Consider the following 25,335-nt stretch of genomic DNA (forward strand, 5'->3'; position numbering starts at 1 on the left):
ATTATCAAATTACTAATTTGTTTTGATGGCAATTGCAGAACTCCATTTTTCTATGATTATGATATTCTATCCTCCTTGAACCTCTTGTGGTGCCTCCAAATCCCTACGTGAGTCACTTCTAAATAACTGGCAAATTCTGAATTCCTCCACCAACGCAGATAAACACATATCTCTTCGCTATCCCTAGGCAATATCAAACATACATTGAACAGGACTTTGCAAAAACAAAACCCTTGCCAAGGGGCATACTTACCATGGATCTTTAAAACAAACAACCTTTCCTGATTTAACGATTAGCATCAGCGACAACCAGAAAGAGTTTGATTCACATGCAGCCAGTCTCTAGCTGTCAAGTATCACTAACCAAAATCAAAGACAATGATCCACTGCCATGGCCAGCACAACAATGCATGGTTTACCTTGACTGCTTCGTATGTTCTGGTTCAGCCCACTAATGGCATGTTGTTGCCCACTATACCACAATGCTCCACTTCATACTTCAAATCATTCTCAAGAGAATTTAGGCTCTGATACCTCCCAAAGACTCCTTTACTTCATTACTTTATCTCCCTCTTCAACCTTACTCTCACAACTTCTAAAAAACAGATCTTTTCAAGTTTCTATTATTTGCCAAAAGATATCAACACACCCTGATAGGCCTCTCACTTTGACAGTGTCATTAGATACAAAAACATATTCATTTAAATAATGCCACTGCCAGCATACCATCTGGATTACATTCCAAGAAAACCAGTCATTACACACTCCAATGAAACCCATTCGACAGAGTGAAGTATATTCATAAGCACTCTCTGGCACAATTTTCAATATCTAAATCTTAACTATGTAATATAAATTTCCACAACTGAGGGTAATAATTGTAACTATTAATTCAGGCATAATCCAAAGAAAACTTACCCAAAAATGTGATGGGAGCCTGAGGTGAAGTGAAGTGAGGGTTACTGTGAGGGAGAAGGGGCAGTGGGGTAGTCTACATCATTCACTAAATTACCTAATTCGGCAACTTTCTCAACTAAAGTGGAAAAGTTTGCCTATACCTTAGGAAAAAGCTATCCTATTCCAGTTAAGCAGCATGCCTCTTTCTCTTAATGTCAAGCTCCCTGTAGCCATGAAGAAAGATCTAGAAGCCCTCTGGAGAACTTTAAGGTGCATTCACAGTTGGAATCCAAATATATAATGAGGGACATAGCCCTAACTTGGTAGTCACACTTCTGTTAAACCTTGGCTGTGAAGCAACACGTTACAGGGAATGTTTTAGTCTGTTCCTCCTCCAGTTATGTTTTAGTCTGTTCCTCCTCCACTTTTTCTAACTAACATCTGCCACAATCCTGGTATGCCATCCCACACTCTGTACGCAGGATGTCTTTATGAAGTGTACCTCCACTTGAAATATCAAATCCATCAAAACTTTTAGGAGTCAGAATTTTCACGTATTTATCTAAAAAATCTCAAGTGTGAAGTAGCACAACGATGATGATGTGCAAGTATAGCTAAAATTTCCATAATTATGGTATGCAACACTCTGGCCTTATGACTTATATGTCTTAAGTTTCATACAGATATCTCGAAGTTTAGCGCGAATTCACTGTGACCTAATCATTGTACAATACAAATGCCTTCACATACCTTTATTTTCCAAATTGAATAAAGATACCTCCATAACTGAAATAATGGCATGATCAAGGAAAGATTGCAGACATACTTATGGCTTTTTGAGGTGCTTTGGTTACAATACTTTTATGATCTGTGTGTGAATGAAGCAAAGCTTAAAGGTATGGGGGAAAAATGGTTTGGGAATGTCTGAAGAGGTAAAATCAGGGATGAGGGTGAGGGCAATATCTAAGTAAGGAGTAGCACATCTACTGAGTGAGGAGTTGCAAGAAGGTGTGAAAGAGTGTAAGGAAGGGTGCTCCAGACCAATGTGGGAAAATAAAGTGGATTACAAGAGGGGGGTGATTTTAGTGCTTAGGTATCTGGCAACAAAAAGGGTGATGAAGAAAGGTGAGTGTTCAAGGAGCAGTTGAATGACTATGTCAGTAATATATATGCATGAAATTGGGTATTATCAATCGGTGATAAGGGAAAAAAGGGAGAGTAAAGTGGCAGTTGACAGTATATCGGGTAGGTATGGGGTATTCAAGTATGAGAATGGTAATGATGAACATCTAGTGAGTTACATGTGATTGGGAATACCTGGTTTAAAGAGGACATGCACAAGTATATGCTAAGTAGGAATGATGACAAGTGGGTTGTACTAGACTACATACTAATTGTGAGGCATGCAAAACACCAACTCTTGAATGTAAATGTACTGAGTGAGGCAACTGGTAGGATGTCTGGTCATTATCTGGCAGAAGCTTTTAGGAAAGATGAAATGTTGTGGGTGAAAATAAGCAATTTTGGAAAAAAGGGTTGTGTAATATCAGGGAATTGACTGCAGAAGGGGAAAATAGAGAAAATCAAGTATGGGGAGAGGTGAGAAATGGTAGGTGTTAAAGGAAGCAGTGCTGGCATGAGCAAGAAGTATAAGGCATGCTAAAGGTGGGCAGGGTAGCGAGTGGGGATTTGAAATTAATAGGCAACTTTCTCATGTCTTCCCACTACCCATGATCTGGCACATTTTAAGAATCAGGTTTTTCACTTTCTTCAAAATACATAAATAATTTCCTTATCTCCTTTTCCCTACCAAAACCCTCCCTATATTTCAATTAAGGCACAACCTGGAGGAGATGGAGAAGGAAGGAGGAGGAGATGGTGGAGGATGCAAGTATCAACAAACTTCAGAGAGAACAAAAAAATAAATGTTTTAAGAGGAGGTTAATACTAAGAGCAAAAACGGGACAAAAAAATGTCAACATTGTTGAATGGGAGGTGAAAGGGACAAACAGGGAAGCAATAACAGGAAGAGATGAGGTGAAGAGGAGATTGAGCAGGTACTATGAAGAGCTGTTGAAGTGTGTATGATAACTGGAGGGCAGATGTGTTTGGGTTAGGTAGATAATGAGTCAAAGCATGTAGTTTGGTGAAGAGGGAAGAGGTGGTGAAAGTCTTGCATTAGATGAAATATGGCAAGGCAGTTGGTGGATGTTATTGGAACTGAATTTCTTGTAAAAGGATGTGACTGTTGTTAACTGACTAGCAAATATTTTGACTGAGTACCTGATCACGGTGAGGTATCTTAGGACTGGCAGAATGCTTGTTTAATGACATAATAAAAATGTAAGGAAGTCAAAGGTGAGTGTTTGAACTGCATAAGTGTATGTTAGCTTAGTGTAACTAATGAGCTGTAAGGAAGAGTGGTGATTTAGATTAGTAGCATACATATAGCATATGACTGGGGAGGAACATGAAGGGTTTATGGATCCGGAGAAAGCAAATGATATGGTTGCTAGAGATGCCTTATGGAACATCTTAAAATATTGAGTGGGAGGAGAGCAGAGCAGTTTTTAACAAGGGTGCAAAGCATGTGTCTGAGTAAAGGGAGAGGAGAGTGAGCAATTTCAAGAGAAGGTTAGTATGTGGCAGGGGTGTGTGATGTCATCATAGCTGTTTAATTTCTGTAGATAGGGTGGTGTGTGTGTGTGTGTGTGTGTATGTGTGTGTGCGTGCGTGCATGTGCGCGCGAGTGTGTGCATGCGTATGCGTGCATGTGTGCGCATTGGTGACAGTTTGGAAGAAAAGTGTTTGAAGAGAAAGTTGAGAGTAAATGTGAATAAGAGTAAGGTTATTAGGTTCAGCAGGATTGAGGGACAAGTTAGTTGGGATGTAAATTTGAATAAAGACAAATTGGAGGAAGCGAAGTGTTTTAGATATCTAGCAGTGGACTTAGCAGCAAATAGAACCATGGAAGCATAAGTGAGTCATAGGGTGGGTGGAGGGGTCGAAGGTTCTGGGAGCGATGAAGAATGTGTGGAAGGAGAGAATGTTATCTCAGAGCAAAAATGGGCATGTTTGAAGGAATGGTAGTTCCAACAATATTATATAGTTGCAAGGCATAGGTACGGATGGTGGATGTGTTGGAAATAAAATGTTTGAGGACAATATATGGTATAATGTGGTTTGATCAAGTAAGTAATGAAGGGGCAAGAGAGATGTGTGGTAATAAAAAGTGTGTGGTTGAGAGAGTTGATGAGGGGGTGTTGCAATGGTTTGGAGGAAATGAATGAGGAAATGAATGAGGAAAGGCTGACAAAGAGGATATATGTGTCACAGGTGGAGGGAACAAAAAGGAGAATGTGTCAGAGGTGGAGGGAACAAAAAGGAGAATGTGTCAGAGGTGGAGGGAACAAAAAGAAGTGGGAGACCAAACTGGAGGTGGAAGGATGGAGTGAGAAAGATTCTGAGTTATCAGAGCACAAACATACAGGAGGGTGGTGTGTGTGCAAATAGTGAATTGGAATGATGTGGTATACCAGGCTCAAAGTGCTGTCAATGGACTGAACCAGAGCATGTGAAACATCTGGGGTAAACCATGGAAAGGCCTGTGGGGCCTGGATGTGGATAGGGAGCTATGGTTTTGGTGCATTACACATGAGAGCTAGAGACTGAGTGTGAATGAATGTGGCCTTTGATGTCTTTTCCTAGCACTACCTCACATGTGTGCGGGGGGTGTGATTTCATGTGTGGTGCGGCAGCAACGGAAATGGATAAAGGCAGCAAGCACTAATACGTATATGTGTATATATGTATATGTCTGTGTATGTATATGTACGTATACGTTGAAATATATAGGTATGTATATGTGCGTGTGAGAGCATTTGTCTATATACATGTGGATGGGTTGGGCCATCCTTTCGTCTGTTTCCTTGCACCACCTCACTAACACTGGAGAAAGTGACTACATATAGTAAACAAATAAATATATATACACACACATATTCTAGCTAGAGCCAGATACCAATTCTATCAACCAACCCCTATGGGTGGATGAACAGCTGGGTTGACTGTGGACCAACAGCCGCAACTGGGATTTGAACCTATGCACTCGACCCTGGGCAGTACGCAAGTGTGCCACAATCAATAATGTTAACCACTACACCATGGGATAAGCAAAGACTGACTGAAAATGAGGATCTCTAAGTCAGAAGTGGAGAGATCTAGGAAGAGGGAACTGGGGAGATGGAATGATGAAGTGAAAGAGGGTTTATGGAATTGGACCGGGGGGGGGGGGGGGAATAAAATTAATTGGAATGATGTGGTATACCAGGCTCAAAGTGCTGTCAATGGACTGAACCAGAGCATGTGAAACATCTGGGGTAAACCATGGAAAGGCCTGTGGGGCCTGGATGTGGAAATGGAGCTGTGGTTTCAGTGCATTACACATAACAGATAGAAACTGAGTGTGAACGAATGAGGCCTTTGATGTCTTTTCCTAGCACTACCTCACATGTGTGCGGGGGGTGTGATTTCATGTGTGGTGCGGCAGCAACGGAAATGGATAAAGGCAGCAAGCACTAATACGTATATGTGTATATATGTATATGTCTGTGTATGTATATGTACGTATACGTTGAAATATATAGGTATGTATATGTGCGTGTGAGAGCATTTGTCTATATACATGTGGATGGGTTGGGCCATCCTTTCGTCTGTTTCCTTGCACCACCTCACTAACACTGGAGAAAGTGACTACATATAGTAAACAAATAAATATATATACACACACATATTCTAGCTAGAGCCAGATACCAATTCTATCAACCAACCCCTATGGGTGGATGAACAGCTGGGTTGACTGTGGACCAACAGCCGCAACTGGGATTTGAACCTATGCACTCGACCCTGGGCAGTACGCAAGTGTGCCACAATCAATAATGTTAACCACTACACCATGGGATAAGCAAAGACTGACTGAATATGAGGATCTCTAAGTCAGAAGTGGAGAGATCTAGGAAGAGGGAACTGGGGAGATGGAATGATGAAGTGAAAGAGGGTTTATGGAATTGGACCGGGGGGGGGGGGGGGGGGGGGGGGGGGGAATAAAATTAATTGGAATGATGTGGTATACAAAAGTCATGACCTGTTAATGGGCTGAACCAGCGAATATGAAAGGTTCAGAGGAAACCACAGAACATTGTGTGGAAATTAACTGGAAACATTGCACTCTGGTTTCAGTACATTATGCAAGACAACTTGAGATTGGCTATGAGCATATGGGATCATTTTTGATCTCTTTCTAGCACTACCTTACAAAGACTGGATACAGTGAAGAAGGATGTAGATTTAAGAATCCTAAGTCATTACTCACAATACAATCCTGTCCCCATATAATTCAACAGTTTCAATAGACTTTAATCATATGTTCACCTGAAACAATCTTAATAAACAAAACTTTATCTATTCTTTCTCTTAATGCATTCTGGAATGGCAAGACCATTAACGGAAATCAGAAAATCAAATGAACTCCAGTAATGACATCTGTACATTAGGCCATTTATGATCTTTGAAGGGGAAAAACTGAGATCTACTGTTTCTTTCAGCAACTAACATAAACCAGAAAAAAAAAACCTACCTTCTTCAACTGGTGCCTCTTCATAACCAAATTTGGAAGAATCTTCTGGTTCATCCTTAACTTCCACACCCTCAGGTTCTTCTACAGGCTCTGATTCAGGCTCTTCTTCAAATTCCTGTTGTGGTTCCTCTTCAAATTCTTCTTCCTCTTCCCCTTCTGCAGCATCATTTGCATGTCTTCCCACTGATTCATTAAAGCCATCTTGTCCTGATGAAATATTCCCAACAGTGAGAATCAGAGCACAAAGACATATCTATTTCTCTAATGCCTATCCTCCCCAGAAACTCCCAACAAGTGGGTGGCCACAGTGAAAGAGCATCCACTTAACCCTGCACTTTCATGCCTCCCTCACAAACACAATTCCATGTTTTCTTCCATTTCTCTCCCTCCAGTGCTCTTCTACTATAATTTCTTATCTCGCCATTAGGTTTCTCTCACAATCAACTCCATAAATCATATCATACACTCGTGCACTCTTTCCACATACCCAAACCACCACTAAGTATTATGTTTCTCCCACTACCACTCTTACAATTCACCACCTGTTCATTCCCTGCCATACCAAATCTTTCATATACCCCCTTATTTCTTTGGTCATTCTATCTAGTCATATCACATGCTCCACTCAAATAGCTCATCTCCATAGTTAAAACTGGAGAAAACCTACTGAAATATACTACACTCAAACCTCAATGGCAAATCATATGGGAATTGCCAGTCTACTCAGTTACCTTGTGAAAAAGAATTATACTTCATTTTATAATTCTATTGAAAATTTACCACTCAATACATGTGGTACAAATCTGCAACCATTCTAAGAAAGTAAGATATGATCTCATGAACCGATACTCATGACCTAAATAACATACATCTTTTTCACTGAACACTCAGGTATGTGGATGTTACAATGTGTATCCTCTTAAAAATCATCTATGCCACTATAAACTGGCTGCAATATGCATTCAACACTACAAATTCAATGAGATTCCATTTTGGGATCTACAGGCACATCATGGTTTAAAGCAAGTGCCAACCCTTCTTACACATCACCTGGTCATACCACACCTTGTTACAGAGCTCACCATATCTCACACCAATAACAAACCTCTAAAACAGCATAACATGCTTCACAATGGCAATGATGGTAAAAATTTTACTAATTAATGTACTACATATAACATTGTAATGATATCATTTTATGACAAAATTTAAAAAAAAGGGTATCAATATCACAGTCCTCTACCAACATTTACATGCTACATGTAAATCTAAATGAAGCAGATACATTCAACGACTTCATTCCCGGAAAACTCAGAACCAGAGGCAGAGGATGAAACACAAGGTATAGATAAGGATACATTCCAGGACTTATGAGAAGAGGTTGCAAAAGTAAAACAATCTTCAAGTATGATAAAACAAGGTAAAGTTGCTTATCACATGAAATATGCACAAACAAATGAATCCAACTCAAAAATATCTAAGATAACATAACGATAAAATTTACTTGTAACCTTGCAAATGCTCCTGTCTACCCTCTTTAAAATCAGCTGATTTACACTAAACTTTTAGCCCAGCAGAGCCACTAGAACTTGATGGTCATTTGAAAGAGGTGTTGGGTGTAATAAAATTACGTACTCACTTCAAACACACAAGACATGTTTCCAACATCAGGAAGTTTGTGTAAGAGTGAGCAGGAGAGGCATAACAAGCATGAATCTTGCAATTAAACTGCAAACTGGTTTATGAAAAGAGACTCATGAAGCTCTTCAGCTCTGATGGCAGAGACAAATACCAACCAAGTTACATCCGAAATGCATGAGTCAAAGTCTGAGAAGGACATTACACTCTTGCAATAGCAACATCTGTAAACATTCAGTATTAACTATTTTGAATATTCTTTTCTTTTAATAATAAATTAAAAAAATAATTCAAAGATACTATGATGTCAAGACTAAATAATATCAAGTAAATATTTGATTCACATCGCACAAAAATTTGAAAAATATCATTTCCAGTTGCTCAGAGTCACCATGTAAGGAATGACAATTTTATATTCCGCATTCTTGACATGTCACGTAAGTGAGAAATACCCGACTGTTAAAACAATTAATAATATCTATTTGTCTATTTTGCTTTGTCGGTCTCCCGCGTTAGCGAGGTAGTGCAAGGAAACACGAAAGAATGGCCCAACCCACCCACATACACATGTATATACATTCATGTCCACACACGCAAATATACATACCTATACATCTCAATGTATACATATATATACATATATATATATATATATATATATATATATATATATATATATATATATATATATATATATATATATATGTACAACTGCAGTTGTACTAAGTCAGCAGCAGCACCAAGACTGAACGTGTGCTCCCACTCGCCAAGAACGTGAGGTCAGGCCAAGACCATGGAAGATCTAAACGGGAGGATATTTTCATGTGTTCCAGCTGAATATAAGGATGTTCCAGTCTATGTTTATTGCTTTCATCATAAAGTTAAGGGGTGTGAACAGTGAGCCAGCAGCGTTGAAAAGAACGTTTATCCGTAAGCAAAGACAGCGGTCGCAGTGGGAGATGCGAGGAAAGAGAGGTGTGCTGTGTGTCCGTGTTCGCGTCTGCATAGAAACAGCCGAGGTTCTCCGCCAGGAGGCGCCCTCCCTGCACCCTGCTCCATGTTGCTTATACAGTCGAACTCCAGTGATCACCGCCGCGGCAACAGCCGATCATCGTGTATATATATATATATATATATATATATATATATATATATATATATATATATATATATATATGTATATATATATATATATATATATATATATATATATATATATATATATATATATATATATGGTGACTGAGTTTGGTAAAGTGTGTGGAAGAAGAAAGTTAAGAGTAAATGTGAATAAGAGCAAGGTTATTAGGTACAGTAGGGTTGAGGGTCAAGTCAATTGGGAGGCGAGTTTGAATGGAGAAAAACTGGAGGAAGTGAAGTGTTTTAGATATCTGGGAGTGGATCTGGCAGCGGATGGAACCATGGAAGCGGAAGTGGATCATAGGGTGGGGGAGGGGGCGAAAATTCTGGGGGCCTTGAAGAATGTGTGGAAGTCGAGAACATTATCTCGGAAAGCAAAAATGGGTATGTTTGAAGGAATAGTGGTTCCAACAATGTTGTATGGTTGCGAGGCGTGAGCTATGGATAGAGTTGTGCGCAGGAGGATGGATGTGCTGGAAATGAGATGTTTGAGGACAATGTGTGGTGTGAGGTGGTTTGATCGAGTGAGTAACGTAAGGGTAAGAGAGATGTGTGGAAATAAAGAGAGCATGGTTGAGAGAGCAGAAGAGGGTGTTTTGAAGTGGTTTGGGCACATGGAGAGAATGAGTGAGGAAAGATTGACTAAGAGGATATATGTGTCGGAGGTGGAGGGAACGAGGAGAAGAGGGAGACCAAATTGGAGGTGGAAAGATGGAGTGAAAAAGATTTTGTGTGATCGGGGCCTGAACATGCAGGAGGGTGAAAGGAGGGCAAGGAATAGAGTGAATTGGAGCGATGTGGTGTACCGGGGTTGACGTGCTGTCAGTGGATTGAATCAAGGCATGTGAAGCGTCTGGGGTAAACCATGGAAAGCTGTGTAGGTATGTATATTTGCGTGTGTGGACGTATGTATATACATGTGTATGGGGGGGGGGGGCCATTTCTTTCGTCTGTTTCCTTGCGCTACCTCGCAAACGCGGGAAACAGCGACAAAGTACAATAAATATATATATATATATATATATATATATATATATATATATATACATATATATATATATATATATTTTTTTTTTCAAACTATTCGCCATTTCCCGCGTTAGCGAGGTAGCGTTAAGAACAGAGGACTGGGCCATTGAGGGAATATCCTCACCTGGCCCCCTTCTCTGTTCCTTCTTTTGGAAAATTAAAAAAAATTGAGAGGGGAGGGTTTCCAGCCCCCCGCTCCCTCCCCTTTTAGTCGCCTTCTACGACACGCAGGGAATACGTGGGAAGTATTCTTTCTCCCCTATCCCCAGGGAAAATATATATATATATATATATATATATATATATATATATATATATATATATATATATATATATATATATATTATCCCTGGGGATAGGGGAGAAAGAATACTTCCCACGTATTCCCTGCGTGTCGTAGAAGGCGACTAAAAGGGGAGGGAGCGGGGGGCTGGAAATCCTCCCCTCTCTTTTTTTTTTAATTTTCCAAAAGAGGGAACAGAGAAGGGGCCCAGGTGAGGATATTCCCTCAAGGGCCCAGTCCTCTGTTCTCAATGCTACCTCGCTAATGCGGGAAATGGCGAATAGTATGAAAAAAAAAAAAAAAAAAAAAAAAAAAAAATATATATATATATATATATATATATATATATATATATATATATATATATTTTTTTTTTTTTTTTTTTATACTTTGTCGCTGTCTCCCGCGTTTGCGAGGTAGCGCAAGGAAACAGACGAAAGAAATGGCCCAACCCCCCCCCCCATACACATGTACATATACACGTCCACACACGCAAATATACATACCTACACAGCTTTCCATGGTTTACCCCAGACGCTTCACATGCCTTGCTTCAATCCACTGACAACACGTCAACCCCTGTATACCACATGACTCCAATTCACTCTATTTCTTGCCCTCCTTTCACCCTCCTGCATGTTCAGGCCCCGATCACACAAAATCTTTTTCACTCCATCTTTCCACCTCCAATTTGGTCTCCCTCTTCTCCTCGTTCCCTCCACCTCCGACACATATATCCTCTTGGTCAATCTCTCCTCACTCATTCTCTCCATGTGCCCAAACCATTTCAAAACACCCTCTTCTGCTCTCTCAACCACGCTCTCTTTATTTCCACACATCTCTCTTACCCTTACGTTACTTACTCGATCAAACCACCTCACACCACACATTGTCCTCAAACATCTCATTTCCAGCACATCCATCCTCCTACGCACAAATCTATCCATAGCCCACGCCTCGCAACCATACAACATTGTTGGAGCCACTATTCCCTCAAACATACCCATATATATATATATATATATATATATATATATATATATATATATATATATATATATATATATATATATATACACACACACAGACATATACATATATACACATGTACATAATTCATACTGTCTGCCTTTATTTATTCCCATTGCCACCTCGCCACACATGAAATAACAACCCCCTCCCCCCTCATGTGTGCAAGGTAGCGCTAGGAAAAGACAACAAAGGCCCCATTCGTTCACACTCAGTCTCTAGCTGTCATGTAGTAATGCATCAAAACTACAGCTCCTTTTCCATATCCAGGCCCCACAAAACTTTCCAAGGTTTACCCCGGATGTTTCACATGCCCTGGTTCAATCCACTGACAGCACGTCGACCAAGGTATACCATATCATTTCAATTCACTCTATCCCTTGCACGCCTTTCACCCTCTAATATGTTCAGGCCCCAATTGCTCAAATTCTTTTTAACTCCATCTTTCCACCTCCAATTAGGCCTCCCACTTCTTGTTCCCTCCACCTCTGACACATATATCCTCTTTGTCAATCTTTCCTCACTAATTCTCTCCATGTGACCAAACCAAACCATTTCAATACACCCTCCTCTGCTCTCTCAATCACACTTTTTATTGCCACACATCTCTCTCACCCTTTCATTACTTACTTGATCAAACCACCTCACCACAATATTGTCCTCAAACACCTAATTTCCAACACATCCTCTCTCCTCCACACAACCCTATCTATAGCCCATGCCTTGCAACCATATAACATTGTTGGAACCACTATTCCTTCAAACATACCTATTTTTGCTCTCCAAGATAACGTTCTCGCCTTTCACACATTCTTCAATGCTCCCAGTTTTTCTCCATTCAAAATTACCTCCCAATTAACTTGTTTCTAAACCCTACTGAACCTAATAACCTTGTTCTTATTTAAATATACTCTCAGCTTTCTCCTTTCATACTTTACCAAACTCAGTCACCAACCTCTGCAGTTTCTCACCTAAATCAGCCACCATCGCTGTATCATCAGCGAACAACAACTGACTCACTTCCTAAGCCCTTTCATCCATAACAGACTGCATACTTGCCCCTCTCTAAAACTCTTGCATTCACCTCCCTAACAATCCTTTCCATAAATAAAAAAAACAACCAGGGAGACATTACGCACCCCTGCCACAAACCGATATTCACTGGCAACCAATCAATCACTTTCCTCTCTTCCAACTCATATACACGTTTACATCCTCGATAAAAACTACACTGCTTCTAGCAACTTAGCTCCCACATCATATGCTCTTAATACCTTCCACAGAGCAACTATCATATGCATTCTCCAGATCCATAAATGCTACATACAAATTCATCTGTTTTTCTAAGTATTTCTCACATACATTGTTCAAAGCAAACATCTGATCCACACATCCTCACTTCTGAAAATACACTGCTCTTCCCCATTCTGATACTCTGTGCTTCCCTTTACCCTCTCAATCAATACCCTCCCATATAATTTCCCAGGAATACTCAAACTTATACCTCTGTAATTTGAACACTCACCTTTATCCCCTTTGCCTTTGTAAAATGGCACTATGCATGCATTCTGCCAATCCTCAGGCACTTCACCATGAACCATACATAAATTGAATATCCTCACCAACCAGTCAACAACACAGTCCCCCCCCCCCCCCCCGTTTTAATGAATTCCACAGCTTTCATCTTCCGCAAAGCTTTCACTACCTCTTCTCTGTTCATCAAATCATTCTCCCTGACCCTCTCACTTCGCACACCAACTCAAACAAAACACCCTACATCTGCTACACTATTATCAAACACATTCAATAGACCTTCAAAATACTCACTCCATCTCCTCACTTCACCACGTGTTATTTCCTACTCATTTGCCCCCTTCACAGATGTTCCCATTTGTTCTCGTCTCACGCACTCTATTTACCTCCTTCCAAAACATCCTTTTATTCTCCCTAAAATTTAATAATACTCTCACTCCAACTCTCATTTGCCCTCCTTTTCACCTCTTGCACCTTTCTCTTGACCTCCTGCCTCTTTCTTTTATATATCTCCCAGTCATTTGCACTATTTCCCTGCAAAAATTGTCCAAATGCCTCTCTCTTCTCTTTCACTAACAATCTTACTTCATCCCACTACTCACTACCCTTTCTAATGCCAGAGGCATCTTTTGCGCAAGCCATCACTGCCTCCCTAAATACATCCCAGTCCTCCCCCACTCCCCTTATGTCATTTGCTCTCACCTTTTTCCATTCTGCACTCAATCTCTCCTGGCACTTCCTCATACATCTCCTTGCCAAGCTCACTTACTCTCACCACTCTTCACCCCAACATTCTCTCTTCTTTTCTGAAAACCTCTACAAATCTTCACCTTCGCCTCAACAAGATAATGATCAGACATCCCTCCAGTTGCCCCTCTCAGCACATTTACATCCAAAACTCTCTAAGTCTCTTCTTCACACACCTATCAATCAACACAAAATCCAATAATGCTCTCTGGCCATCTCTTTTACTTATATATGTATACTTATGTTTATCTCTCTTTTCAAACCAGGTATTCCCAATCAGTCCTTTTTCAGCACATAGATCTACAAGCTCTTCACCATTTCCATTTACAACACTGCACAACCCATGTCCACCAAGTATACCCTCAACTGCCACATTACTCACTTTGCATTCAAATCACCCATCACTATAACCTGTTCTCATGCATCAAAGCTGCTAACACACTCGCTCAGCTGCTCCCAAAGCACTTTCCTCTCATCAGGTGCATAGGCACTAATAAGCACCCATCTCTCTCATCCACTTTCAGTTTTACCCATATCAGTCTAGTTTACTTTCTTACACTCTATCACATACTCCCAAAGCTCATCCTTCAGGAGTAGTGCTACTCCTTCCTTTGCTCTTGTACCCCAACCAACACTGCCTTTACTCCCAAGACATCCCCAAACCACTCTTCCCTTTTACACTTGAGCTTAGTTTCACTCTGAGCCAAAACATCCCGGTTCCTTTCCTTAAACATACTACCTTTCTTTCTTTTTTCATCCTGGTTACATCCACACACATTTAGACACCCCAATCTCAGCCTTCGAGGAGGGTGAGCACTCCCAATTTGGTCTCCTGCTTCTCCTTGTTCCCTCCACCTCTGAAACATATATATATTCTCCACCATTCCTGGGGACAGGGGAGAAAAAATACTTCCCAGGTAATCCCTGCATGTCATAGAAGGTGATAAATGGGGGCTGGAAACACTCCCCTCCTTGTATTTCAATTTCTAAAAGGGGAAACAGAAAGAGTCAAGCGGGGAGTGCTCATCCTCTGAATGTGTGAGGATGTAACCGAGATGAGAAGAAGGGAGAGACAGGTACTATGTTTGAGGAAAGACCTCTATGTTCTGGTTCTGAACGTAACAAAGCTCAAGGGAAGAGAGGAAGAATGATTTGGAAAAGTTTTGGGAGTAAAGTAAGGGGTTGGTGAAAGGATAAGAGCTAAGTTAGTAGCAGCAATACTCCTGAAGCAGTTGTGGAAGTATGTGATAGATTGATGTGGGTGAAAGTGAATGGGTAGGGATAGGTGATTACTGGTATGCTTATGCACCTGGTCATGAGAAGAAAGATCATGAAAGGCAAGTGCTTTGGGAGCAGCTGAGTGAGCGTGTCAGCAGCTTTGATGCAAGAGACCGGATTTTAGAGATGGGTGATTTAATCGCGAAGGTGAGTAATGTGGCAGGTGAATATACAATTGGTGTACATGAGGTATTCAGTGTTGTGAATGGAAATGGCAAAAAGCTAGTGAATTTGTGAGCTGAATAAAAGACTGGTGATTTGGAATACCTGGTTTAATAAGAGATATACATAATTGTGGGTATGTGAGTAAGAGAGATGATCAAAGGGTATTTTGAAGTTTTGTTGAATGTGATGACACAGTGGCAGAGGTAGGGTGTTCTGGTCGGGGTGGTGTGTGAAGTGAGAGAGGGTCAGGGAGAATGGTTTGGTTAAGAGAGAAGAGGTGGTGAAAGCCTTATGGAATATGAAATCCAGAGAGGAAGGTGGTTTGGATGGCATTGCAGTTTAATTTATTAAGAAATGGGGGTGAATGTGCTGTTGATTGGTTGGTAAGGATATTCAATGCAGGTGTAGATCATGAAGTGCCTGAGGACTGCCAGAATGCATGCAGTGTCATTGTACAAAGGCAAAGGGGATAATGGTGTGTGTTCAAACTATGGAGGCACACCTTTGTTGAGTATTCCTGGGAAATTGTATGGGAGGGTATTGACTGAGACAGTGAAGGCACATACAGAGCATCAGATCAGAGTGGTTTCATAAGTGGTAGAGGATGTGTGGATCAGGTGTTTGCTTTGAAGAATGTGTGTGAGAAATACTTAGAAAAACAGATGGATTTGTATGTAGCATTTATGAATCTGGAGAAGGCATATGACAGCATTGACTAAGATGCTTTGTTCAGTCTTAAAAAGAGTATATGGTACGGGAGGTAAGCTGCTAGAAGCAGTAAAAAGTTTTCATCAAAGACATGATGCATGTGTGCAAGTAGGAAGAGAGGAGAATGACAGGTTCCCAGTCAAGGCCAGTCTGCAGCTGGGGTGTGTGATGTCCCCATGGTTGTTTAATTTGTTTATGGAGTTAGGGAGGTAAATGCAAGAGTTTTGAATAGATGGGCAAGTATGCAGTCTGTTGAGGATGAGAGGGCCCAGGAAGTGAGTCAGATGTTGTTCAATGATGATACAGCTCTGGTGGCTGATGCAAGTGAGAAACTGCAGAAGTTGGTGACTGAGTTAGGATAAGTGTGTGAAAGGAGAAAGCTGAGAGTAAATGTGAATAAGAGCAAGGCTAATATGTGCAGTAGGGTTGAGGAACAAGCAAATTGGGATTTTAATTTGAATGGAGAAAACTTGGAGGAAGAAGCGTTTTAGACATCTGTGAGTGGTCTTAGCAGCAAATGGAACCATGGAAGCAAAAGCGAGTTACAAGGTGGGGAAGGGTGTGAAGGTTCTGGGAGCGATGAAGAATGTGTGGAAAGAGAACGTTATCCAGAACAAAAATGGTTATTTTTGAAGGAATAGTTCCAATAATATCATAAGGATGAGGAGGCATGGGCTATAGATAGGGCTGTATAGAGAAGGGTGGATATGTTGGAAATGAAATGTCTGAGGACAATGTGTGGTGTGGGATGGAAAAGTAAACATACTAAACTCACTTTCCAGAAAAGACTAAACAAAACATCTGTTGATGTCTTTAGGTGAAGTCTTAAAAACAAAAATTATGTGATTAACTACGCACAGGAGGTCCCTGATTTACGAGTGTCTGATCTACAAACGCCTGTCATTACAAGGTACCAAAAAATATTAATTTCTTAATCTGACGCACAATCAAGTACTCACACTCATGAATCACAAAAAACTTTTTTCATTAAGCAATGCTTAATATGATGTTCTAAAAACTACAATAAAAAATTCAACATAGTATATCAATCATCCTTTATATGTATCTGAATAAATTCTATGCATTTCTTTAAGTTTTCTGACATAAAATAAGTGTTGTGAGACAAGGAGAGATTGTATAGTTGTGGATATTAGGCCAGCAGTCCACTTGTGAGGCAAAAAGAAAAGGCACTTGACCAGGTCAGAGGAGCTTATCTTTACAACCTCTGAAGTAATAGCTCACTATGTAGCCATCACTAACCCTCCTAATAACCAGATGGGTAGTGCCAGTTATTCATATTCCAGGTTGGTGGCTGTCTACCAACTACTAACTTCCAAAGTATATCATTTATAATTTTTTTTCTGTACTTCCTTCCGTTTTCCATGTTTTTGGGCAGTGGCAGGAAAGAGAAGAAGAAAGGCCATGTCTACTCACCATTTTTTTTTAGCATTCTTGTTATACACCAAAACTATTGCTCTTAAACCACATCCAGCCCCCACAAACCTTTTCCTAGTTTGACACAGACACTGTCCTGGAACCTAGCTTGTCTATACCCAGAGAATCCCTTGCAATATGAAGTTAAAAATATATACAAATCTGAACAAATGTGTATGAAATAGAATTCTATCGCCATTATTTCCATTGCACTGACATTACTTCAATGGCATCCCTTCTGCTCCAGTTGATGGATTTTGATGCTAGTAATGAAAAGATTTTGAGCAATTGGGCTTGAACATGCAGGATGGTGAACATGCATGGGACAGAGTGAAGGTACACTGGGGTTGATGTGCTGTCACTGAGCTGAACCTGGGCATGTTAAGTGTTCGTGTCAAATCAGGAAAAGGTCTGTGGGGGCTGGATGTGGTTTGAGAGCAATGGCTTTGATGTATAACATGAATGCTAAAAAAATGCTGAGTACATGTGGCCTTTCTTCGTTTCTTTCCTGCCACTACCCCAGGAATGTAGAAACGGCAAGGAAGTACAGAAAAAACTATAAATGATATACTTTGGAAGTTAGTAGTTGGTAGACAGCCACCAACCTAGAATATATATTACTGGTACTACCAATCTGGTTATTAGGAGGGTTAGTGATAACTGCACAGAGCCATTACTTCAGTTTTAAAGATAAGCTCCTCTAACCTGGGCAAATGCCTTTTCTTTTTGTCTCTCACATGTGGACTGCTGGCCTAATATCCACAACTATACAATCTCTCCTTGTCACACAACACTTGATAATCAACTAACATTACTCATTTTTCATAATTCTAGATTTCCCCCCAGTGAGCACCTTGTGTTAGCCCTGCCATCAGGCAAAATGTTAGAACTAGGTAAGAGCATTAGATGGGTATTATGTAGTAGTAATAGGTAGAAACATTTGGGTGTGAGCATCAGGTAGGAATGGTTAAGTTGGAACACTAGGTAGTAGTAGTAGTTGGTACAAACACTAACAGTGTCCTGTTAAAAGTGAAGCACGACAAGGAAAGGAAGTTCAACAGTTATGAGGACTTCTGCTGTGGTCACCCCACAGCCGGAGTTCCCAAAGAGAACGACCATCAGAGATACAGATAGCATAGTAGAAGCATAACATGTGGAAATCAAATAATACAAACTTTTAACATTTAAAGACTGCATTTGTAAAGTCTTAAAATTATTCTTAAATGAGAAAATTTGAGTTCCATCTCGGCCATGTTTCTTTGTTGGAAATGTAAACATCGAGTCTAGATGTCTAAAATGATACAAGAATCTGACTCTGTGTGGGCTTGATTTCATAAGCTTTCATTCCAACTCTGAATGTCAGAAAACATCTGAACTCAACCAACATATTACCAACACTCAGCACCATTCACAAGAATGCATCATTGATATACAAGTATTTCAACAACCCACATGCAAATTTTCTGGAATCAGTACATCATTCGCTTCATGTGTTGACATATAAACCAAAATCCATGAAATACCCCAAAATTCATAAGGTGAATGTTTAATGTTAGTTTCTGATCGGCTGTCTGGGCAGCGGTCACTGTTTCTAACGTTCTGACACATGCCACAAGAACAATGGAATATGATGTCAGAACGCTATCAGAATCACCAATTGTTTGTTTACTATTTCACTTACAAGGTTTAGTGGTCATATTCCTCCCTTCCCCAACCCCATCCCAAAGCTCCCTCTATTAAAACCCTGCCCATTTTTACGTAATATTAAAACATCAAGTTACAAGAGCTACACTTAAGACGCCACCTCTGATCACCTACACATAGAATGGATTCATTAATATACATCAAATTAATTTCTACATTCTAAAAAAAGTGGTGTTCGTAAACTAGGACCTAACCCTTCTTTCAGCAGGTTCTCGAGGTACAAAACCCAGCCCATTTGGAGGAAAAAAAAAACTGATTTAATGCATATTACACCTTAAATTTTATGTATATTTGCGTGTGGGGACGTGTATGTATATACATGTGTATGGAAGTGGGTTGGGCCATTCTTTCGTCTGTTTCCTTGCGCTACCTCGCTAACGCAGGAGACAGCGACAAAGCAAAATAAAAAATAAACAAATACCTTAGATATCAGCCATTATCTACCATGAAGTGTGCAATGAGTCCAGAATTACCTTAACCGTCAATATCTATACCCTAAACAACGCGCGTCCTTCTATAATACACTATAACGCCACCGCGTGCCCGAGTCCAAACCTTGGACAACAGAACGTGGGAATTTGGTCAAAAAAAAAAAAAACCAGTAGAATGTCTGACACATCACCATAAACAAAGAAGCCAATATAAAAAAAAATTACTTAAAATTAAGACGCCAATATAATCACTCCATAGGCACACAACTGTATGCAAATAGAGAAAAAAAACACCCATGCAAACACAAGACACAATTGAAATAAACAATATATTGAACCCTGACCGTCGGGTAAAGCTTTCCACACAGGCTAAATACATTCATTACGACTGACTGACTGCACACTGAAGCAGTTTGTATGAGTTAAGAAAGACCTTATGCAGTTTCCTATAATCTTGTTCTCGATCCCTCAACTCACTTCCCGCCATTTCGTCCACTGGAGCTCTCGGTTGCAGACGCATTCACTCCCAACGGATACTTTTGCCCCCCAAACTTTGATGCACACAAAGACAGGCACTGAACACAAGCTTTCCCAGTTATGTAACAACAAGCCGACTTATACAATGGACCCGCCCAAATAGTACCAACCTGAAGCTTCAGCTTCCAGGGCCTCCTTCAGCCGTTCCACCAACACCGGCTTATTTCCTTTAGTGTCCAGGCCGCGCGACTGCAACTCTGCCCGTAATTCCGCCACCTTCAGCTTACTCGGGTCCATACTATCACTCATGACGAAGAACGACACTTAAAAATGTTCCAGGTAGGGAAATCTTTAACCTTATGTGTGGTTTCCCGCGCAACACTTCTTCCACACAAACATGCAATATGGCGTCTGAGCACCAACTCGGCGTGGGTTGAATGTTGCTCGGTCATTGGTCGCTTGCGGAGGAAACTGGACAAGGCGCGTTCTCATTGGTCCATTGGGCAAAATTTTGTCAAGTATATTCTGATTGGCCAATATAACCCAAGCCATCTCATATAATCTCCCTTTGATCTTTATCATTAAGAGGAGAATTGATAATAGAAGATCAAAAGAATATTCTATTCGATAATCGGGAAAAGTACCATGTAACTTAAAAAAATGTATGTTCTGTGAGAAGAAATAGCTTCATCAAATTTATTTTAATATTTAGCAGATGCGAGTTTCCTGTCCACCCTGTACTCATCACTTTTGCTAGAAATATGCGAGCCATATTGTTTTATTCTGAAAGCTGTTATTCATAAATTTCGCTTGCGCCTGAATGTTGCTTGATTTGTTTCATAGATTTTCTCCTTCATACCTACGTTTTAGTGAGCTATTTACCTACAATTATTAATTTAGCAGGAGTTGCTAGTCCAGTGACGTAGCGACTTCTACCTAAGTTTGACATCCGCTCAGCTGAAGGAAAACATTACGTGGACCAAGTACCAACTTAAAGTAAATCCTGCCCTTAAGAAATAATGTAACCTACGCTGGTAAGCTCACATACACAACCTGCAAGTCAGGTGATCGTAATGTTGATGCATATAAGCTCCAGATGATGAAGTGTGAGATAAAAGTCATGTTCTCCGCAGACCTGAGGCAATTCTTGAGATGTGAAACAAAATTGCTTCAGTTCTGACATTATTTATTGGAGGCTTCTGTAGTCACTTACAAAATATGCTTAGCCGTGTAATGAATTGCCTTCAACAGACGACGTTAGAATGAACATTAATTATTCTGCCGATATGTCGACACCTGGGGGGTCAAACTGTATCATGCCGGTACCTTCCATTTTTACACTATTATATTTTCCTGTAGAAGAGTGGACAGAAACAGTAGATACCAGATAATGGAGACTTTGTCAATGTTGCCTGTTGTGACAGCATTCACCTAGGTGACCGATGAAAAATGTATGACACTTGTAGTAAATAATCTTGAATATAGGTAATCTTGCACCTGCAATTTATAAGCTCAGGTTTTTAGATTCATGATGTAGGTTGTACTTGTATCCACACCTTTATTCCGTTTTTGATATTCCATTAAATATTTTTATGGTGTCAGCCTGTACGATATGCTCCTTTCAGATATTCAAACATTTTAAAACTTATTGCAAGGAGAAATTTTTATTTTACAAATAATTGCCTTTTGCTTCAGTATCCTGTGTTTGTTTTCTTATTTGATATCGAAATGATCAAAAAGCTCTCCTTTATTTATTCCACTCTTGCCTTTCATCATTTTGAGAACTTTGAATGAATTTCCTGTCTTTTTTTTAACCTCTCCTCATATTCTAGTTGTTGTAATCCAGTCATGGTCTGGATTGCTTTTTTCTCTACTCTTTCAAAATATATTTTTTCTGCCAAATGAACCAACCACACCTGAAGTGCTGTCTCTGTATAGGACATTGCATAGGCAAGGTATACCTAATTATACATACTTTACACTGTGAGCTGTTTCTTAATTTCTTCATAGTTGCTGTAGTTTTAACCTGTATATATTTCTTGCACTGAATACATATTGAGAATCCTCAGAGATATACACATTTAAGTCTTTCTCTGTATCTACTATTTTCAGTTTTCTCTTGCCACTGTCCATCGCAAGATATGACACTTCCTGATTTCCCCTTCCCAAGCACATAGTCATATGCTTCTCTGCATTGAATTTCATTAACATCTAGCTGGACGTTCGACACAGTTTCATTATATCCTCCCACGAGAGCTCACCCACCTCTCATGATATCCTACACATTTTCATATCATCAGCAGACATATTTATATTTGACAACTGCTGATGCATTATTTACTGATATTGGGAAGATTGAGGACCAAGAACAGATCCTGGCCAATTACTATCCACATTTACCCATTCTGATTTCTTACCCCCAACTATATTTTCATCCTCAGAGATGAAAATAATTTTGCTCCAACCTACCCCCTTGTACCATTTCCCTCCAATTTCAGCATAAATCTTCAGATAGACATTATATCGATTCCCAGTTAGTAATCCGAGTACCAGGTACTAGTATGTCAGCATGATTTAGTAAATTAGTAGTTATTTTTTACATACTTTCCAAGATGCTGATCAGTGCTAGCTTTGATTTGTATTGCTGAATAGATGCCATATGATATGTTTCTCTTTCAAATCCAAGTAGTTTAGTTATTGTGTGACTGAGCTATGATATTTTGGCATTAACTTGGATCCCCCTTGTGTAATAGTGTTACGTATGCCATTTTATGTACTGTATATCTGTTATGTTGGTTTTGTCTGCTTTGGCTCAGTAGCATCTTGTGTGGTTCAGTAACATCGTGTAAGGTTTAGATATTCTCTTCTCTGTCTGTCTTATACATACTTCTCTATATTGATGTGACAGGGCATAAGGGGTTTACTGTGTATCCTGGATGGCAGCACAGATCCTCTTTATCTATACTTGATAGCTAGAATGAAGAAGAGCTTGTGGATTTGTATGCTGAAAAAAGATTGGTGATTGGGAATACCTGGTTTAAAAAGAGATTTATATGTAAATGTATGTGAGTTGGAGAGATGGTCAAAGGGCAGTATTAGATTACATGTTAATTATTAGGCATGTAAAAGACAGACTCATGGATGTTAATGTGCTGAGAGGGGCAGCTGGTGGGATATCTGATCACTGTCTTAAGGAGGCGAAGGTGAACATTTGTAGAGGTTTTCAAAAAAGAAGAGAAAATGTTGGGAAGACAAGAGTGGTGAGAGTAAGTGAGTTTGGAAAGGCGACTTGTATGTGGAAATACCAGGAGAGATTGAGTGTAGAATGGCAAAAGGTGAGAGCAGATGACATGAGGGGAATAGGATATATTTAGGGAAGCAGTGATGGCATGTGCAAAAGATGCATGTTGCATGAGAAAGATGAGAAGTGGGCAGATTTGAAAGGGTAGTGAGTGGTGGAATTAAGAAGTAAAGTTTTTAGTGAAAGAGAAAAAAGACATTTTGACAATATTTACAAGGAAGAAGTGCAAATGACTAGGAGATGCATAAAAGAAAGTGGCAGGACATCAAGAGGAAGGTGCAAGGGTTGAAAAGGAAGACAAATGAGAGTTGGGGTGAGAGAGTATCATTAAACTTTAGGGAGAATAAAGATGTTATGGAGGGAGGTAAATAACGGGCATGTGACTATAGTACAGATGGGAACATCAGTGAAGGGGGGAAATGATAACAGGTAGTGATGAAGTGAGAAAGAGATGGAGTGAGTATTTTGGAGGTTTGTTGAATGTGTTTGATGATAGAGTGGCAGATGTAGGGTGTTTTGGTTGGGGTGGTGTGCAAAGTGAGAGGGCCAGGGAGAATGGTTTAAGAGAGACAAGGTGGTGAAAGCCTTGCAGAAGATGAAATCTGGCAAGGCAGTGGGTTTGGATGGTGTTGCAGTTGAATTTATTAAGAAAGGGGGTGACTGTGTTGTTGATTGATTGGTAAGAATATTCATTGTATGGATGGTGAAGTGCATTAGGATTGGTGAAATGCATGAAGAGTACCAATGCACAAAGGCAAAGTGGATAAAGGTGAGTGCTCAAACTATGGAGGCATAAGTTTGTTGAGTATTACTGGAAAGTTGTATGGGAGGGTATTGATTGAGAGGGTGAAGGCAGGCACAGAGCATCAGATTGTGGAGGAACAGTGTGGCTTCAGAAGTGGTAGAGGATGTGTGGATCAGGTGTTTGCTTTGTAGAATGTGTGAGAAATACTTAGAAAAATAGATGGATTTGTATGTAGTATTTATGGATCTGGAGATGGCGTTTGATTGGGTTGATAGAGATGCTCTGTGGAATGTCTTAAGAGTATATGGTGTGGGAGGTAAGCTACTTGGAGCAGTGAAAATTTTTTATCAAAGATGAAGGTTGGTCTATGGCAGGGGTGTGTCATGTCCCCATGGTTGTTTAATTTGTTTATGGATGGGGTGGTTAGGGAGGTAAATGCAAGAGTTTTGGAGAGAGGAGCGAGTATGCAATATATTGGGGATGAGAGGGCTTGGGAATTGAGCCAGTTGTTGTTTGCTGATGATACAGCACTGGTGGCTGATTTGAGTGAGAAACTGCAGAAGTTGGTGACTGAGTTTGGAAAAGTGTTTGAAAGCAGGAAACTGAAAGTAAATGTGAATAACAGCAAGGTTATTAGATTCAGCAGGGTTGAGGGACAAGATAGTTGAGGTGTAAGTTTAAATGGAGAAAAATTGGAGGAAGTGATGTGTTTTAGATATCTGCGAGTAGACTTGGCAGTGAATGGAACCATGGAAGAAGTGAGTCACAAGGTGGGGGAAGGGAAGAAGGTTCTGGGGGCAGTGAAGAATGTGTGGAAAGAGAGAACATTATCTCAGAGAGCAAAAATGGGTATGTTTGAAGGAATAGTAGTTCCAACAATATTATATGGTTGTGAGGCATGGGCTATAGATTGGGTTGTACAGAGGAGGGTGGATGTGTAGGAAATGAAATGTTTTACGAGAAAGTATTGTGTGGAATGGTTTGATTAAGTAATGAAAGGGTTAGAGAGATGTGTGGTAATAATAGTATAGTTAAGAGAGCAGAAGAGGGTGTATTGAAATTGTTTGGACATAGAGAGAGAATGAGTGGGGAAAGGTTGATAAAGATGATATATGTGACAGAGGTGGAGGGAACAAGGAGAAGCATGAGACCAAATTGGAG

At 40.1% G+C, this 25,335-nt stretch overlaps 2 protein-coding genes across 16 annotated transcripts in view; one reads left to right on the forward strand and one right to left on the reverse strand.

Moving 5' to 3' along the window:
• Positions 1-20,550, reverse strand: part of LOC139747144 (heterogeneous nuclear ribonucleoprotein U-like protein 1) — a 128,737-nt gene extending 108,187 nt beyond the window's left edge. For 9 of the 14 annotated variants that reach the window (XM_071659083.1, XM_071659082.1, XM_071659080.1 and 6 more), the window contains exons 1-2: positions 20,299-20,550; positions 6,533-6,739 (exon numbers count right to left, since the gene is read on the reverse strand). In XM_071659083.1, the coding sequence (XP_071515184.1) occupies positions 6,533-6,739; positions 20,299-20,437 (346 nt within the window). In that variant the 5' untranslated portion in view covers positions 20,438-20,550. Of the gene's footprint in view, positions 1-6,532; positions 6,740-20,128; positions 20,263-20,298 lie in introns of those variants that run through there. The other 5 variants (XM_071659086.1, XM_071659084.1, XM_071659081.1 and 2 more) reach the window with 3 other exon arrangements.
• A 472-nt stretch (positions 20,551-21,022) lies between these two features.
• Positions 21,023-25,335, forward strand: part of LOC139747147 (protein sel-1 homolog 1-like) — a 45,619-nt gene continuing 41,306 nt past the window's right edge. For both annotated transcript variants that reach the window (XM_071659093.1, XM_071659096.1), the window contains exon 1: positions 21,023-21,162. The gene's annotated coding sequence lies outside the window, so the exon portion shown is untranslated. The remainder of the gene's footprint in view (positions 21,163-25,335) is intronic.

Source organism: Panulirus ornatus, chromosome 67 (genome assembly GCF_036320965.1).
Source record: "Panulirus ornatus isolate Po-2019 chromosome 67, ASM3632096v1, whole genome shotgun sequence".
Classification (NCBI taxonomy): Eukaryota; Metazoa; Arthropoda; class Malacostraca; order Decapoda; family Palinuridae; genus Panulirus; species Panulirus ornatus.